General features: G+C 39.4%; 1 protein-coding gene across 3 annotated transcripts in view; it reads left to right on the plus strand.

The window, feature by feature from the left end:
* mta1 (metastasis associated 1) overlaps positions 1–17,097 on the plus strand; it is a 32,461-nt gene extending 15,364 nt beyond the window's left edge. Inside the window, exons 4-18 of one of the 3 annotated variants that reach the window (XM_027172442.2) lie at positions 4,265–4,391; positions 5,999–6,062; positions 6,368–6,485; positions 8,223–8,325; positions 8,570–8,669; positions 10,327–10,515; positions 11,301–11,375; positions 11,465–11,523; positions 11,664–11,791; positions 11,921–12,171; positions 13,136–13,325; positions 13,737–13,826; positions 14,753–14,905; positions 15,854–16,004; positions 16,120–17,097. In XM_027172442.2, the coding sequence (XP_027028243.1) occupies positions 4,265–4,391; positions 5,999–6,062; positions 6,368–6,485; positions 8,223–8,325; positions 8,570–8,669; positions 10,327–10,515; positions 11,301–11,375; positions 11,465–11,523; positions 11,664–11,791; positions 11,921–12,171; positions 13,136–13,325; positions 13,737–13,826; positions 14,753–14,905; positions 15,854–15,966 (1,760 nt within the window). In that variant the 3' untranslated portion in view covers positions 15,967–16,004; positions 16,120–17,097. Of the gene's footprint in view, positions 1–4,264; positions 4,392–5,998; positions 6,063–6,367; positions 6,486–8,222; positions 8,326–8,569; positions 8,670–10,326; positions 10,516–11,300; positions 11,376–11,464; positions 11,524–11,663; positions 11,792–11,920; positions 12,172–13,135; positions 13,326–13,736; positions 13,827–14,752; positions 14,906–15,217; positions 15,295–15,853; positions 16,005–16,119 lie in introns of those variants that run through there. The other 2 variants (XM_027172443.2, XM_027172445.2) reach the window with 2 other exon arrangements.
* Positions 17,098–17,515: the final 418 nt, after the last annotated feature.

The raw sequence follows: 17,515 nt of genomic DNA on the forward strand, positions 1-17,515 counted from the left end.
TCATGAACCAAATCTGTTGGCATTGAAAAGATTTAGCACATGCGTTTAGCTTTGTTAAATTCAGTTTTTAACATTTTAATATGAAAATGACTCGAGACTCAGTTAACCTATTGTTAATAGTTAAACTATTAAAACATGAATACTAGTCTGTTTTCATAATTTAAGATTTTACAAATTAAAATAAAAATGCTCAGAAAAGTGTTGTTTTCCCCTGTTATTTGGTTGATAACCTCTTTGAGCTACTCGATTTAAAACGAATGAGAGAAAAACGCGTGTCCGTGTCAGTACAAATGTGCTTCATATATAAATAATAATCCAGCTACCAAAATTTATGTTCATGATTCAAAAGTGCAGTGCACATGTACTATGATATACTACATGATTTATTTAAACCAGAGATCATTTCTGTACCTGAACCTTCCACATTAGGTCCAGGATTCATGTAGTTCTTTTTCTTTTCTTTTCTTTTATTATGTATTTAGCACCCATTATACAACAGACGTTGCCCAAGGTGCTTCACAAAACAGTCGTATAAAACATTTAATTTAAGAGTTACATACAACCACAATACAGTATATGAAAAAAAGACTTTAAAACAAAAGAAAGCTACTCTATCACTAGCAAAAGCACAAAGGCCAAGCCACCTCAGACTGCCCCCATGCTACCTCTAATAAATGGGTTTTAAACAAGGTCTTAAACACAACCAGCGACTTTGCCAGTCTGACAGAGTGCGGAAGGTCATTCCATAGTATAGGACCAACACGTGAGAATGCTGTCACCTTTTTGTTTATAATTTATCACAGTCAAGGAGATTTTGGTTCTCTGATCTCAACGACCTAGACGGGGTGTATACCGACAACAAATCTGAAAGAGATGGTGGCGCCAAATAATAGTTATAGCTGCTTGTTCTGTGTTTTAGACATTTGGGTCAAACCCGTTCAGTTCAAGTGACCAGTCAGACAAACTGAATACCTTTAGGAACACCATGCTATTTAAGATGTAAATTAATACATAGTTGAAGTGCCTGCCTTCCTGTTCCTCCTGACCGATCCGAGTACTGCATTTCTTTCATGTGTGCCTTTCTGACAGATGTAGGATGGACTCTGGTCGTTTTGATCTACAGCACCTGAATGATTATGTAATGGTGTGTGCGTGTGTCTCAGGGCAGATGCTCTGGTTCATAGTGCACTAGTGTATGGCTGTTTGGCAAGTGCAATGGAAAGTTAAGTCTTTTCCTCAGTGCGATGTCTCTCCTGAGCCTAAATTCCACCTTCCTGAGTGGGGGTGTATGTGCCTCTTCCTCTCCCCTCTTCTTCCTCTTGCTGCCTGGTAAAGCAACTCATTCATCAATAATTGATAATTGCTTGGGACAGGTGAGATGGAGAGGCAATTTGTGGAGAGTATAGGCTGGGTGCAGTGCCAGTAGATTGGTTCTGGTGTTCTGTTCTTTATCTGTCTCTCTCACCCTGTCTCTCTCTCAAAACCTCTCATTTTCACACTCTCTCTGTATTTCTCCCTGTGTCTCTTTCAAACCCCCCCCCCCCTTCTCTCTCTTTCTCTCCGCCTCATGCTGTATGCTTCTTTATGCGCTCACTCTCACCTTTCTACTCTCATGCTTTCTCTTTCTCTTTCTCTTGCTGTCTCACTCGGTCTTTACTGCCTCTTAAGCTGTCCCTCTTACATGATCTCACTTGCTCTCATGCTTGCCCTCTCTCTCTCTGTCTCTCTTTCAATATGTCTGCCTGTGTCTCTGTTTCTCTTTCTCGGTCTCTTGATGTATGCCTCTTGTGTGCTCTCTCTCTCTCTCTCTCGCGCTCTCTCTCCTCCCCCCCACCCCCCAAGGACTGTGGCTGTAGTGAGTTCCTCTCATCCTGCTGGCGCTCTCAAGGATGCAGAGGGCTGTTCATAGCCATGTGGCTCTCATGACCCGCACTTCTGTAGAGACACATCAATACTCCAGCCACAATTGTAAGACCTACAAGACACAGAACAGCAACCACTCTGATTAGGTGTTGAGTACATGCATTTGTGTGTTGTGCAAATGAAGATGAAACTGATGGTATGAGATACAGATTGTGTGTGTGTGTGTGCTCAGAATACTAGGGTGGCAAGAGGAGGAAGAGGAAGGAATTCGTATTGATTTCAGGTGCACCTTTTTCTCCCCTTGAAAATCCCTTGATTGCTTTTGTTCTTCTCTCCTCTCTCATTCATTCTGTCTGTCTTTCTCTTGCTCTCTGTCTGTCTCTCTCTAATGAAACTCCACATGAATTGGAGCACACTCTGGCTTCTCTTTCCCCATATCCTCCTCCTCCTCCTCACCTTCACTCTGCTTCCACTCTTCTCCACTCTGCACCCTCAGTCTATACACCACATATATGTAGGATATTTTTTGGCGAAAGAATGTCCTCTTTGCTTCTCTAAAATGGATTACCCAGGAACAGAGATTAAGTTCACTCCAGTGTGAATCCTGTGAGGTGGTGAGACTTTGTTGACACAGTCTGATTTCATTTCTTTGGCTTTTTTCACCCTAACAGTTTTAGATTCTCGTTCAGCTTCTTTTTATTTTTAACTAATTTGATTTGAGCTACTTTCTGGTTGCAATCCTAGATCTCAAAATCCCTGATGCTGCAATGGGCTGAATTACACATCAGTCAGATTCTGGTGGAAAACAAGAAAGTGTCCAGCAACGTGCCAGTCGTGCAAAACATTTAACTTTACACAAATACGGAGCGACTTCATGCATCAGCTACCAACTGGAGTAGAGCGGACGTAATAGTGTCGATAAGCGCACACTGCTTCTCCATCATCTCATTTGATATGACTCAGATATACACCGCTGAACTTTATGTACAAGAAACAAATCTCCCTCCAAAACGTTTCATTTTAGCTGCAAGAAAACCGATTCTGACTGTTGGTTGCACAGCACTGTGATAAACATTATTACTATTGCAAACAGTAGTAGGAACGCCTACTGAAGACTTCATAGTACAGCAAATTATACAGGAGACAAAATCACTGTATGTGAACACGGCATAAGGCTGTTTCTTTTTTTCCTGACGTGAAAAAGGACTTCAGGACTGAGGGCATAACATGACAAGCTGCATGTATTAATTTCAAGAGATTAAAAGAGCAGCTGCTGTGATGTAAGTGGATACTATAACTATAGTATACGTACATACTATAACTATGTGCACGTCTTGACGATAGAAATGCTTCAAATGCACAGAACGCAATCCACAAATGCGTGCAGTGATTCAAAATGCACAGAACGCAATCCACAAATGCGTGCAGTGATTCACAAATGCACAGAACGCGATTCACAAATGAGCAGGAAGCAATTCGCAAATAAATACAATTTACAAATTTTTTTTATTTGCAAATCCCATTTTATTTATTTGTGAATTTCATTTCTTTTTGTGAAATTTGTAAAAATATTTGTGAAACTCTTTATATTTATTTGTGGATCATAGTGTATTTATTCAGAATAACGAAACAATTCTGACCCCATAATAACTAACTTTGGATGCGACTTTAAATCTTACAATGATCTAATAAGTGCATGTTTGTGTTTAACAGAAGATTGTATTCTATGGAGTAAAAAATAAAAAATAAATACCACACAACCACATTTATTATTTTCCTGTCCCAACATGCCAGATCATGTTTTATTCCTTATAAAGAGTTACTCTTTAACTCGTACATACATGGTATTTGGCAGTACACCTGAAATGTATTTGTATGTTTTGAGATTTGTGATGCAATTGCAGGCATTCTTTATTATATAATATACCTAAAAAGGTTGCATGATGAAATTCTAAGCTGGTTTCTATACATTTCAAACAACCAACAGTACATGTATATTTTCATTTGTATCACCTGAGGTATGCAGAAATATACGAGGTCAGAGCAGTACATTTTCTCAAAGTCTGTGATATTAGCGTATATTGGTACGTCCACTCAGACATTGTGCGAATGTAATGTGCGACTCCTGTACCATCTAATGTCACGGCGATGTACCAAAGTATGGAGCAACAGCAATCATCTATGATACCTGTGTGTTTGACTGCAGCACACTGATCTGCAGACTGGTCTGTTTGGAGCTCTGAATCCTTGTACATGGTTAAAAAAATCAAGAATGCAGCTCTATATACCGCATATTGGAAAACATTCAGTCTGTTTCCCTAAATGGTATAGTCACAATTCAGTCAATAATTCAGATCTGCTGGTGGCGTAATAAAAACATTTCCTGACCTCCTGTCCACAGGAGAGCTGGAGGAGGAGATGGAGAACCCTGAGATGCTGGACCTGCCAGAGAAACAAAAACACCAGTTAAGGCACAGAGAACTCTTCCTCTCCAGACAGTTGGAGTCTCTGCCTGCTACACACATCAGGTAAAAACACTTCTATGTCTATACATGAGTTGGGGTGTGCGTGAGTGTGTGTGCGCGTGTGTGTGTGTGGAAGTCTTGTACATTTTCTATAAAAATAGGGTGAAATAATTTGACCAATGTCACATCTTGGACTTGAACTGCAAGTGAGTGAAATACTCCAAGGATGACTGTTTGGCTAACATTGTGTGTCTGAGACACATCATTATTTTGTGACAAGTGAAAAGCTGAAAGGAGGAATCCTCGAGTGTAAACGGTGTTTGAGTGGAGATGACATTACTGGCACTGATGGAATCGGATCGCAGTAGAGAACTTAGGCTGTTAGTATGCTCCTGGATTTAGACTGCAGAAATGGTGAAATGCATAAAGATCAACACAGTTTGCTTTAAAAATGGTGAGACTTATCTGAACTCCTCTCTGTGTACATCTCTACAGCTTAGGGTTGTATGCCAGCCTAGAAGTCTCCAGGTTTTAGAATTGCTGCTAGCTGCTTGCTAGCAACACCAGTCATACTGCAAGCAGTGTAGGAAAGGGTACTGAAGTATAACTTGCTCTGCATAATGAGAGAACAGGAGTAATTAAAGCATAGCATCTGGATGGCTGTTTCAAAGCTGTGTCTAACAAGAAAACACAGAGTACACAGGGAAGCGAATGGATTGACATTTAGCCTGTGTTACAGTTTCTAAGCAAATAATATGATGACGAAAGCGATAACATATATTTTCTAATATGCTATTTTTTTTTTTTGCGTTATTACTTTACGCAACACTCGTACCTAGAGGAAGGAATATGAATATTGTTGACTGCTCGGTCTGTGTCTGTATTATTATTTTTTTAGTTTATTTATTATTTACCCTACATTAGCATATACCAAGATACCTCTATATGTAGTTCTAACACACTAACACGAATCAAATGTTACTTTTACTACATGACTGTTTTATAACTGCTGAGTCTGGTTTTAGCCTTGGCTAATTACAACTCCTACTTTTTTTAATGATCTATTTATCATCACTGTTACATAGCATAGACTTAAAAAACAATGTCAGCAGTACAATGGCCCAACAGTCTGCTTACAGTAATGCTTGCTGTTTAATGCTTTCTGAATTGACAAGCAGCATGACTGTTTAACTAGCCACACAGAGACTAGTGCAGAGACTCAGCAGATCATCTAGGGACTTGAATATGAGGACATTTTCACATACTGCAAAAGGTGTTCTTCCTTAAAACTCATATTTAACCGTTTGAGCACCATGCTTCACCTAATTTAGAGTACGTAGAGAGGCAGCTCACTTACTGTATCGGGTATCTGCGCTCATCTCTGCTGTAATGTTATTATCATATCTAATATAGGATCAGTCTATCCCTAACTTGCAGTAATTGGGAGCTGTGATACTTTTGGTACTGATATCCCTTGCAGCCTGTGTATCTGTTTGACATACATCCAAGACACATCCCCAGTCTGTTTAGTGTATATCCTCAAGGTCTCGGTTCTCGTGTCTATTTTGCCATCCTTTGAGTGACGAAACAAAATTTGTGTTTCTGTCCTTTACTCCTGTATGGCTTGACTTTGGTTTCACCATCATAACATGTTGTGTAACTGTGTTCAGAGGAAAGTGCTGTGTGACTCTTCTCAATGAGACGGAAGCCCTCAAGTCCTACCTAGACAGAGAGGTGAGTACATTAGAGCATTCTGGACAAGCACTGCAAGAACACCCTGCACTGGGTGCGAGTGTGTGTTTTATCTTTACTAGATAGAGATGTGTGTGTGTGTACAAGTTCTAGTTTTGAGCTCCGTTCTGAATGAATAATTCAGAATGTTGACCCAGAATGTTCTCTTCGCATTTAGTAATGAGAAGACTGGAGACTCCACTCACTGTCAGGCCAAACACCACACAGCCTTCTCAATGCATGGGGCTTTCTTTGTTTGTGCCTAGGTCTCTGACTTTGACTTTGTCTATGTTGTGTTTTGGCTGCAGGACGCATTTTTCTACTCTCTGGTGTATGACCCTCAGCAGAAAACGCTCCTGGCTGACAAAGGAGAGATCAGAGTGGGGAATAAGTACCAGGCAGAAATCACCGACCTCCTCAAAGAGGGTATGTCAGCATTCTTACCCACTGTAGAGTCTAAATGTCCAAGTGCTTAAAACATGCAACCATGTCTTGCACTTCCTCTGTGAGATTCACATCTTTTCCTTAACCTCTTTGTGATACTCTCTGACTGCAGAGTTACTGCAGGTCCCTAAAATCGCTCTAAAACTCTCAGGGAAATTAGAGGCTTTGTGGATGTAGTGCATTAGATTTTGTTTAAAATTTTTAGCTTGAAGCTAATCAAGTCCCACTTTTACACCTCTTTCACCATAGGCCTACTTTTGTGCCTCTCACTTGAAAACAACATGATAAATTTAAAATGAGTATATCTTAAAAGCTAAGACAGTTTAGGTGCACTCTCCACTGCCATGTTTGCACACCTGTGCTATCTGAGGTTTCTCAAAGTGTATTTGAATAATTCTGGTACTAAAATAATTGTAACACTTGTGAAATTGCTTCAGAAGTGTTAGAATAAGTATGTATATGTATGTATATATACACATACTACCAGGTCAGGGAGAACACAGCAAAAATAAAAACATCCCCCAAACACAATTTTTACAACTTTATACTGTGTCTCTTAGAATTAATTCAAATGAAGCCTAAAAACTTAAGAAATCCATTTCATTCCATCTTACTATTGTGTGTCAGGTATCGTAGAGGAATGTTTAGGCACACTCTCCTGTGCCATGTTGGTACACTCCTGTATCTGAGTTTTTTTCAACTACAAAACTATAAAACTTAATTTAATTTATTTGTACATCACTCTAGGTGTTCATTCCATCCAAATATAACTATTTATGGTTTGTTTTGGATTCTCCCCACCATACCATACTGTAAATACAGTAATGGGAATTACGCCACAGCTGAACACACTTCCGGGTTGAAGTGGGGTGGAAAACCTAGACGTGGCAGTTTATTTTTTTTCTTTCTTTTTCCTGATGTCTGAAGGATGACTGATTGCTTGGCGCACATTTAATTCTAACGACACAGTGACACACACACTTTAGGCCAAATATGAAGGGGGGAAAATATTTATTTATTAAATTTTTTTTTATCACAACACAGATGTAGTATATTTCATGCAGTGATTGATCTTTACTTTATCCTGGTCACGGTTGTGGTGTATCCAGAGTCTTTTGTGGGTACACACACTGCACACTTATGCATGGGGACATGAGTTGCCAATACACCTACTGGGATGATGTTGGGAGGTGGGAGGAAACCAGAGAACAGAAGGAATAACACAGAACATGCCGACTTCCACACAGTAACAAAAGCCCAGTACTGAATCAGTGGCCCTGGAGCCTTGAAGCAATCACACAACCATGCTAGATTTTTTTAAAAATACTAATAATAAATAGAGATACAACTTAGAAGAATATTCTTCAGCCTCTAGCCCCTAGTTAATGAACCGCTGATCCAGTATAAATGATTCGGTATAAATGACTATTATGGATTCTATGACGATGGAAATTTGATCTAGTTAAGTATAAAATGTCATTTTAGCAATACTCCAGATATGTGGCCATGTGAACATGTGTAACCATGTCGTGTTTATTTTCTCCAGCTAATGCTAGTGTGTTCAGGGTGTTTGACTGAGAACTCTGATAGACATGGTTGAATAACATGAAGCGCTTGCAGAAGGAAAGAGCATGCAGAGCTGTATCAGAGTGTGAGTCTAATCTTGATATCCAGCTGTTCTTTAGATGACTGCTGTGTTTGTGCTTCTCGGTTCATTAGGAGAGGAGGATGGCAGGGAGCTGGCCAAACTGGAGGAGAATGTCTGGGATCCCAACAGTCCTCTTACAGAGAAACAAATCGACCAGTTTCTGGTCGTGGCTCGGTAAGTACCTGAAGTGCTGTTGGATTTGTCCCTGTCGATGTTTGTCTGGAATGAGCAACATGGTGACAGTTAAGGGGCTACGAAATAAGGCACATTTTTCCATTGGAATTATTGATTATATCTGAACAGTGAGGTACTGTTTTACAGGAAGACACCTGCAGTGCTCATTCATTCTTCTTTCTCCTCTGCTCACTCTCTATCTCTCTCTTGCCCTTTTTTGTTTCTCCTTTTGTTTCTCCCACAGGTCTGTGGGTACGTTTGCACGAGCTTTGGACTGCAGCAGTTCAGTTCGGCAGCCCAGTCTACACATGAGCGCTGCAGCTGCCTCCAGAGACATCACACTGGTACGGCACCACCTACACTCGCGCGCTCACCCACTGCACGCTACATCCTGTTTCCGCAGTACTTCACACTTTGCTCTGGCACATGAAACGCATTCTAATGTCATCTGTGCTTTGTCCATGAAGAAATACTCATAATGGCATAGAGCATGATTACCCAGGGAGATTTAATCATAATGTGGTAGAGCAGTATGGAGATTAAGAAAAATACATATTTTTAAACTCTTGCTCTTCGCAGTAAATGTTTATTGCAGTGTTGTGATTAACCTAAATAATCATCAAATGATCTTTGTAGAGCGTTGTATATCGACTGAACATACAATCCAAAAAATCTTTTTTATCGCCAGAGTCAGTGTAGAAAGGTAGCATTTAAAGACTGACTCAAATAAGCAACAGAGTTCATTTGCCGTGTTCAGGATAGAAAAATCCACCCTCAACAACCCTCACCTACCACTAGATGCCACTCATTTATTAAGTATAATAGACACATGCAAAAACATGCCCTCTGAACTTAAGAAACACGCACTGCTGTAATCTGGAATGACGTTATTATTGTCTGAATAGACTTTCACAAGTAGTTTCATGCAATTTCACTATGAATCATTACATTATCTGTGTGAAAAGGAAACAGTGATTTATTTTTTTTTGTCGTAGTCATTTGCTTTCTTCAGGAGACATCTGGGCCCTGCATGTTGTTTAAAGCATTATTAATTCTTTTTCCATAAAGTTAAAAATAGCATCTCTTCAAAAATGAATCATTAACAGGGCACAATTAAGACACTAACAGGGCAGCATTGTCAAGACATTACCAGGGAGATGAAGCTGATATTATGAGCTAATCCCAGCCAAATTTCAGAAAAAGCAACCACACAATAAAGAACAATAAATATTAGACTCTGAAAGAGCCGTTTTACTGAGGATGCGTATACTTTCTTCATTAAAGCAGACTGGACAACTTAAATATAATTACTACATAAGTAGTAGTTCTTCTTTCTTCTTCAACCATAAATGCATTTATCTTCTCTACTTGCAGCTCTCAAAACATTTACTCTTTGTGAGTGTAAATGGCTTTTAGATTCTATGTTGTTTTAACTCTGAGTTTTGCCAATGAATTTGTTCTGTTTTATGTCTTTGTTTATGCCATGAATACAAAACCATAGAGTCTTGGCTGTCCCACATGTAAAATATATGAATATTATTTAAAAAAATAAAAATAAAAAAAATTACAGCTTTCCTCTTAGTCAGAAACCTCCCAGTGATGAATCCTTTGGCCCTTCTGCCAACTCCTGCTGGTGTCCTGCGTATTTTCCTTTGTGTTCAGCTTCTAATCACACACATCATCTGAAAATTTCCAGAATTAATCGATAACTAGCGATATTTGTTGGGCTATAGATCAGTATATTGAATAAGCTGTCATTACCAAGTAGTAGGATTCCTTTCAAGTGGCGTGTAACTGTTCTGAAAAGTTTCTTCGGAACTATCGGGCCTTTTTGAATGTGCTGATCTAAATATATTTGTGCAGATCATGTGTGATTTTAACCATCTGTGAAAAATGATGCTTTTCAAGGAGAGTTGTGAAACTTGAGTGCAGATGTTCGTGATTAGCACTCACTGTGTTTAAGGTGTCCTGACTTTATTCACCTCTTCTTTTCCTCCTCAGTTCCATGCTATGGACACACTGCATAACAACGGCTATGACATGACACGAGCTATCGCTGCTTTGGTGCCTCAGGGTGGCCCAGTACTTTGTCGAGACGAGATGGAAGAATGGAGTGCCTCGGAGGCCAACTTGTTTGAGGAAGCACTGGAGAAATATGGCAAAGACTTTACCGATATCCAGCAGGATTTTGTGAGTTTACAGAAATCAAGCATTTGAAAAAGAATAAGTGATGGAGAAAGGGCCTATGGACAAAACACAGCACCAGCTCGCTGGTCTCTCCACACGTTGCTTTTAGCCGTAGAGAATGTCTTCTAATTCTGCCACCTGCTGGTGATTTAGTGTATGTATGACTCTAGTTTAGGGATCAAGCTCACTGACAAGGAGGAGCCACATTGAGAAAGCACACCCACTTTTACGGAACTAAGACCATATTATATAAGTAGACAAAGACCAGAAGTGGATTTGGTGCTTTTTCTGTTGTGTTCCTGCATTAAAATGGCTCAGATGCAAATGACTGCTATAGTTTGTGTCCCACTTTAGTGTCTGTGTTTAAAGAATTGAAATCTTTGCTCAAATTTACCCTTTTTATTCACAAAACAAACTTCTTTTAAACCTCTTTAAAAAAAATAGAACATTGTCTTGTTACTATATTTGAACATGCAGAGGGCAACATCTAGGGACATAAAACAGTCCACAGCTTTTGCTTTTGAATTCAGATTTAAGGCATTAAATGTACACGAGTGAATTTCTTGTCAGTTTGCTCCATGAAAACATCTTTAGGGTTTAGGGGGAAAAAACATAGGAATATTGCTATTTATAAATATTGTTTCGACTATAGATATTTGAACACATTTTGACCATTTTTTTAAATGTTGAAGTAACATTCCAAACTTGCATTAAGTTTTCCTAAAGATGTGGGAGATGAGAAGACAAGATTCCTATTGAAGATAAATAAAATAAATTCTCTCTTTCAGCTTCCCTGGAAATCACTGACTAGCATAATTGAGTATTACTACATGTGGAAAACCACAGACAGATACGTTCAGCAGGTATGGTTGGTTGACAAAATACCTTTTGTATACCTGGGGCGGTGTGGGAGTAATCTCAAGTTATTGTCTATGTATTGTGCTTCATACAGAAACGGTTAAAAGCAGCGGAAGCAGAGAGCAAGCTGAAGCAGGTCTATATCCCTAACTAGTGAGTACCTTATAAAGTGGGTCAGAGGGCATCCTTTCCTGGATATACAAACATTTACCTCTAAGCCTTCAGTGATGTATTTGATCTATTTGATTATGAAAAAGCTAATCCGTGTGCGACTGTGTGCTTTGCATGTGCAGTAACAAGCCCAATCCAAACCAGCTGAGTGTGAACAGCTTGAAGCCAGGGCTGGTGAATGGGGCTGGGGCAATACCCGGGGCAGTTAGTCAGCCAGCAGGCCTGGGCCGAGCATGCGAGAGCTGCTACAGTGAGTCTCTTACTTTTACTCTCACAAACCTTGCATTTGATAAATCCTGGGAAATTGCGTGCAAAGGTTTAATGTGAAAAAACCTTTGCCCACCTTTCACTATCTCCGTGTCTGTCTGTCTGTGTGTAGCCACCAGCTCATATCAGTGGTACTCATGGGGACCTACCAACATGCAGTGCAGACTGTGTGCTTCTTGCTGGACCTACTGGAAGAAGTACGGTGGCCTGAAGATGCCCACGAGACTGGATGGAGAACGGCCAGGACCCAATCGCAGCAGCATGGTGTGCATGGATTTCAGCAGCACAGAACTCTTTTACAATCAATCAAATCAGGACAACAAAATAGATTTTAAGAATAGATTACTAAGTTACTATACAAAGGTATTTCATTTAAGAATAACATGTCATGTACAGTTTACTCAGGACATGTAGCTTGAATTGGGAATGAATAATACTTAAGCTGTTTCTTTTTACATGTCTTTCCTCTACATATCTACATTTAAATTCATAGTTTATAACTAACTAAACTAAATTCCGGACATCATTAAGACAGTAGCCAGCCAGCAGGAGACAACAGCCAACAGCTTTTTAACAATAATGTAACGGCCTGCACACATTGTCATTTATAGAGAAAGCGTGCATGTGTGCGTGCCTGTGCGTATAAGTAAAACTTATCATACTTGAACTACTCAGTACCAGGGTAATTGAGGCTCTGCATTGTTCTTTCATTTATTTCTCTAAAAGGGAGGCATGACATTCTTTATAATATGAAATTACACCATACACCATCTACTCTCTGTTCATCAGTGTGACCTTTTATATCTAACATGACCTCAGTCACCATCAACATAGTAAGCGCTTGGTAGCCCCTCCCTCCTCCTCTCATGTAAGCAGGAGTGCATGAAGTGTTCAACATTTCATGCTTTGTTCTGCACATGTTGTATTTTTCAGCGTGAACACACCGATCACTATTTATAAAACAAAATGCCATAGAATAGTCCATACAGATTGTAACTTGATGCCTGGAAATAAATTTATATTCTGTTGCCTCAAAATGTACCCATGAAACCTGAACAGCAGTTCTACATTCACTTTGCTGACATCATCTCAATAACTATGTTTAAGATGCTATAAAGGTAATGAGTTACCGTAAGACGCACATTCTGTCCTCAATCTTCTGTTTGTCTTACTGTTTTCACACCGTATACTCAATTGTTTACCTGTCCCTGTATCTATGTAACTGTATAGATGGATAACTGGGTTAATTTGTGCTCTAAGCTCCCTGTGGTGAGGTTTGTTGTTGCACATGTTGAAGCACTAACTCGAATGTCTTTCTGGTTGGTAGAGTCCTCATGGTGCACCAGTGAGACATGGTGGAAGTCCAAAGTTTGCAGTGAAGACCAGACAAGCGTTTTACCTGCAGACCACTCAGCTGACACGGACAGCAAGGCGAATCTGCCAGGATCTGCTCAAGTCCCGCTTTCTTGCCCGTCACCCCTACACACCCGTCAACACGGCAGCCATCAAAGCGGAATGTGAGTGACATCATTACTAGTCTGTCTGTCTGTCTATCTATCTATCTATCTATCTATCTATCTATCTATCTATCTATCTATCTATCTATCTAATGTATGTCTATCTATCTATCTATCTATCTATCTATCTATCTATCTATCTATCTATCTATCTATATATCTATATATATATATACACACACACACCCCCCCCCAGGGCCAGATTCAGAAACTGTATGCTACCTCACAAGATTTAAAACGTGATTTTACACAGTGTTTATAGTTGATAAACCCGTAATAGTTGCTAGACGTCTCACACTTTGTATGATATGTCCACTAACATGCATTGTTTGTTTCTCTCATATTTGCTCTTGCTCATGTTTAAATATTTTTTATATTTAAATATAATTTATATTATATTTGTGTGTTTAGGTGCAGTGCGGATGCCAGATATGACCAAAAAGCCCACAGCTTTGAGGGATGCTGTCCGGAAGCCTCTGGAGACTGTGGTTCGATATCTTGGTGGGTCGATATAACCTCTGCAATTTTATTCTGTTTTCTTTCTTCTCTTCTCACCACATCCCTGTCTCTCCCCTCCCCTCCCCTTCTCTTTCGTTTCATATTTACAAGTTCCAGGACACTGTGGATGATGATTAGGGAAAATCTAGTGCAGGGGGTGGCATTATGGGTGACTGACAACACGCACACATCTGGTGTGCTCTGTTGAGTTGTTAAACCCCAAAATAGCTTGTATTTATCATTTATCACATTTTGACTACGTAAACTGAGGACAAAAAAGGAATATGTTAATAGTTTTAAAAAATAATCTTGCATCTTGCTTCCCAATGTGATTGTGATTTAATTGTTTATACTAATACAAATAGTGCATCAATAATGTGACTGTTGCAAAACACCAGCATTGGAGGTTCGATTTTCAGCTCAGGTGTGAGCTTGGTGTTTTATTCAGGGCTGAAAATGCTGCAATCGAGTAATGCTGGATGTATGAAAGCCAATTGTATTTCTCAATTCAAACATATGGAACTCCAGTGAGCCTTTTTTAATAGCTTTCAAAATAGCTGAGATAATTGCACCCTTGTATTTTGCCCTCTATTGGAACAACAAAGTAGTTATTTTTTAAATCTTTAAATTTACAGTCCGCCACACCACAATTCATACGTACAAAATGGAATCTAAATTCATTTAGTGGCTCAGATTACACCCTTTAGCAGGCTGCTTCTGGTTCACATGCCATATGTTTGACGCCATTATACATTATAATTTAGAATGATCTTAAAGTATTTCTCTGGAAAGTACAGTGTGTGGACTCTTGGAGAGGCCTGAAAGGGTTTCAGCACAAGCTTAAGATGGTCGTGCTTGACAAGACAGATCTGTTTTCATTTAGGTTTTAAGTGAATAATTAATTCTATTTTTCTGTTTCCTCTTTGTAGAGGCCCACCCATGCCCACCTAAAGCTGAGCCCCCACGAGGAGCCTCTATATCCATGGGTAGCTTGACTCCCATTAAGTCCTCCCCCATCCTGAACAACGGCTCACCCACCATCCTTGGCAAACGCACCTACGAGCAGCACAATGGCCTAGATGGTGAGAGAGCTAGGTGTCAGTTGTCAAATGGTTTTGTATGGTGTATGAATTGCTCATTAACGTGCACATCTCCTTTACTTTTTAACCTACTTTTCATAACCACATAAAAGCTTTCTTCCACTCAGGTCGAGCTTGTGTATTGTGAAATTGGTATTATGATTTCTAGTCTGTTCTCCTTTCAGTTTTTCCACTGTTCTCTCCCTTGGCCATGTGTCTAGCCTTAACAACACTGTCACCCGTCTGTCTGTCTCTCACTCACTCACTCTCTCTCCCTCTCTCTCCCTTCCATTCTCAACTCTGAATGGCTGACAGTGTTGTCATGGTAACAGATCAGCAGTGACTCACATAGATCTTCAGCAGGATCAGATGTTAAAAAAAAAAAAAAAAGGCAAACACCAACCAACAGCACTATCAGAGCCATTGAATGAAACATGAATGATGACAAACGTAACTACTATTTACAACCTCATCATACACAAAACTGCAGCGCTTCTGTAACAGATCCTTGTATTCACTCTGTCATGTATTTCTCTATCCAGGGGTCTGGATTGGTTCTATATTCCATGATGAATTTGTCAAGATTACACTCTGAGAAACAGCACTGTTTCTCTTAATTCTTTCCTTCTCATTTATCACCCTTTTTTTTGTTAGGCATATATATATATATATGTGTGTGTGTGTGTATATATATATATATATATATATATATATATTTTTTTTTCAAGATCACTATTGGTTGTTATTGTGCAGTTTGGAGAAGAGCCATATAAGTGATATGGAAGAGCAACACAGGAAGTGGTGATACATATAATGTCTTTGTAATGGTCAGATATGGATCCACTTGATGAACAAGGCCTGTCAATATAGTTTGATTATTTTCAGCTATCCTATGATGAGTGACGAGAATTAATCAGTTGCTCAATTGCAACTTTGTTTCACCTCCCACAGGGGCCAAGTCTAAAGTATTGGGTCCACAGTGGGACATTATGTCCAAGCGAATGCCCGAGCAGGGACGCCCCCCCTCTGCCATGCAGGACAATGAAGTACATGAACTTGACTGACCCCTTCTGTGACCTCTGCCCTTCAGCACAGACAACAGGTCTCTTAAGCTTTTATTTATTGTTATATTTTTGGATTTGTTGAAACATGTCTTAAGTCTGCTACAAGATTAATCATTTAAAAATGATTTCTTCTCCCTTGCTGTTGATCTGTAGGTAAACAGAGAAGTGTTTTTCCAGTTCTCAGTGGTGGAAGGATCTTGAAGAGGACTTGTGGTCGACATTGCGCTATATTAGAGCCAGTGTTTTTGTTCAGGTTTATTGGCCAGAACAGGCTCTGACCTGACTGTATAGGACTGCATTCAATATTTACCATATATTGCTAATTCTGTTTATTATTATTATTTCAAGTCTTGTTGTTTTTTTGTCGTTTTTTTTTTTAACCAAATGTAATCATTTTGTTTTTAGTTAAATGATGAATTGTTTCTTGATACAGCTTGCTCACAAGTCTGAAAAGAGAAAAACATGGACTGTCTTATTGGCCTGTTGCGTTATTTTCTTTGTCAGCTACTTAGAAAACATGAAGAGACGGGCATTTCTTTCAGACTGCCCTTTTCATTCTGCTGGTCTTTGTTTCTATGCTTGTATTATTCGGTTTCTTCAGTCCGCCCTGCCCTGACGCCACAGGCAATTAACTTATTGATTAAGATGACTGAATGTGTTCTTTTTCTAACTTTTTCACAAGTATTGCATCTATGCTTCTATGGTGTAATTAAAAAAAACTTCTTTCTCTTTTGTGAATATGTAAATGAAAACAGTATGGAGGCATTATTGTACAGTGGTGCATTTTGCGCCTCCATCGTTTATCAAGGCTTGTTATAAGGAATTTGCCATGTACAGCATATTCTTTTTGTAAGGAACCTCTCTTGGATGTCTAAAATGATACTGCTACATGAATACAGTGCACCTTCTTACGAATGATACCATATGTGTTGTACATATTGTGCAGATTCATTTTTTTTTTTTTTTTTTTTTTTAGTTCCTTTTTCTCCCCCAACCCCCCTCCACCCCACCCCATCCTCACACATATCCTGCCAAGAACAGCATTCCAGACCAGGCAGCTTTTCACCTGGTGATATGTGATCCATTGCAGTTTACACCACAGTTGGTTCATTAAATATTGATACCTCGAGAGAGCATGTGTCTGTAGAAATCCTCCCTTCACCTTCATCACATGTGAACTAAAAGCCTCATGGTTCTCTTTATGTCCACTTGTAGGTTTTCATTCATGTCTCTTTCCACTCACATGACGCAAGAGGCACTTGCAGCACAATGACAGTCATTTGGAAGACATTCCAGCTTATTGTTTATAATAAATGGATCAAATCAAAATCATGAAATCATTTACTTCAGCCACCTACATTGTGAGATTACGGTGAAAACTAGATTTACGGTCAACACTAATATCTTAAAAGCATCACCACTGCATAAGGCAGACAGCATCTTGCGTCACGCTGTGGTCTTTGGCAAAACGTCAAATCTACATCGTGGTGGTCTTCAGTCAGTTCCTTCAGGGGGAACTGTCCAAGCTTTATGCAGAACCTTCACAAGA

Source organism: Tachysurus fulvidraco, chromosome 12 (genome assembly GCF_022655615.1).
Source record: "Tachysurus fulvidraco isolate hzauxx_2018 chromosome 12, HZAU_PFXX_2.0, whole genome shotgun sequence".
Taxonomy (NCBI): Eukaryota; Metazoa; Chordata; class Actinopteri; order Siluriformes; family Bagridae; genus Tachysurus; species Tachysurus fulvidraco.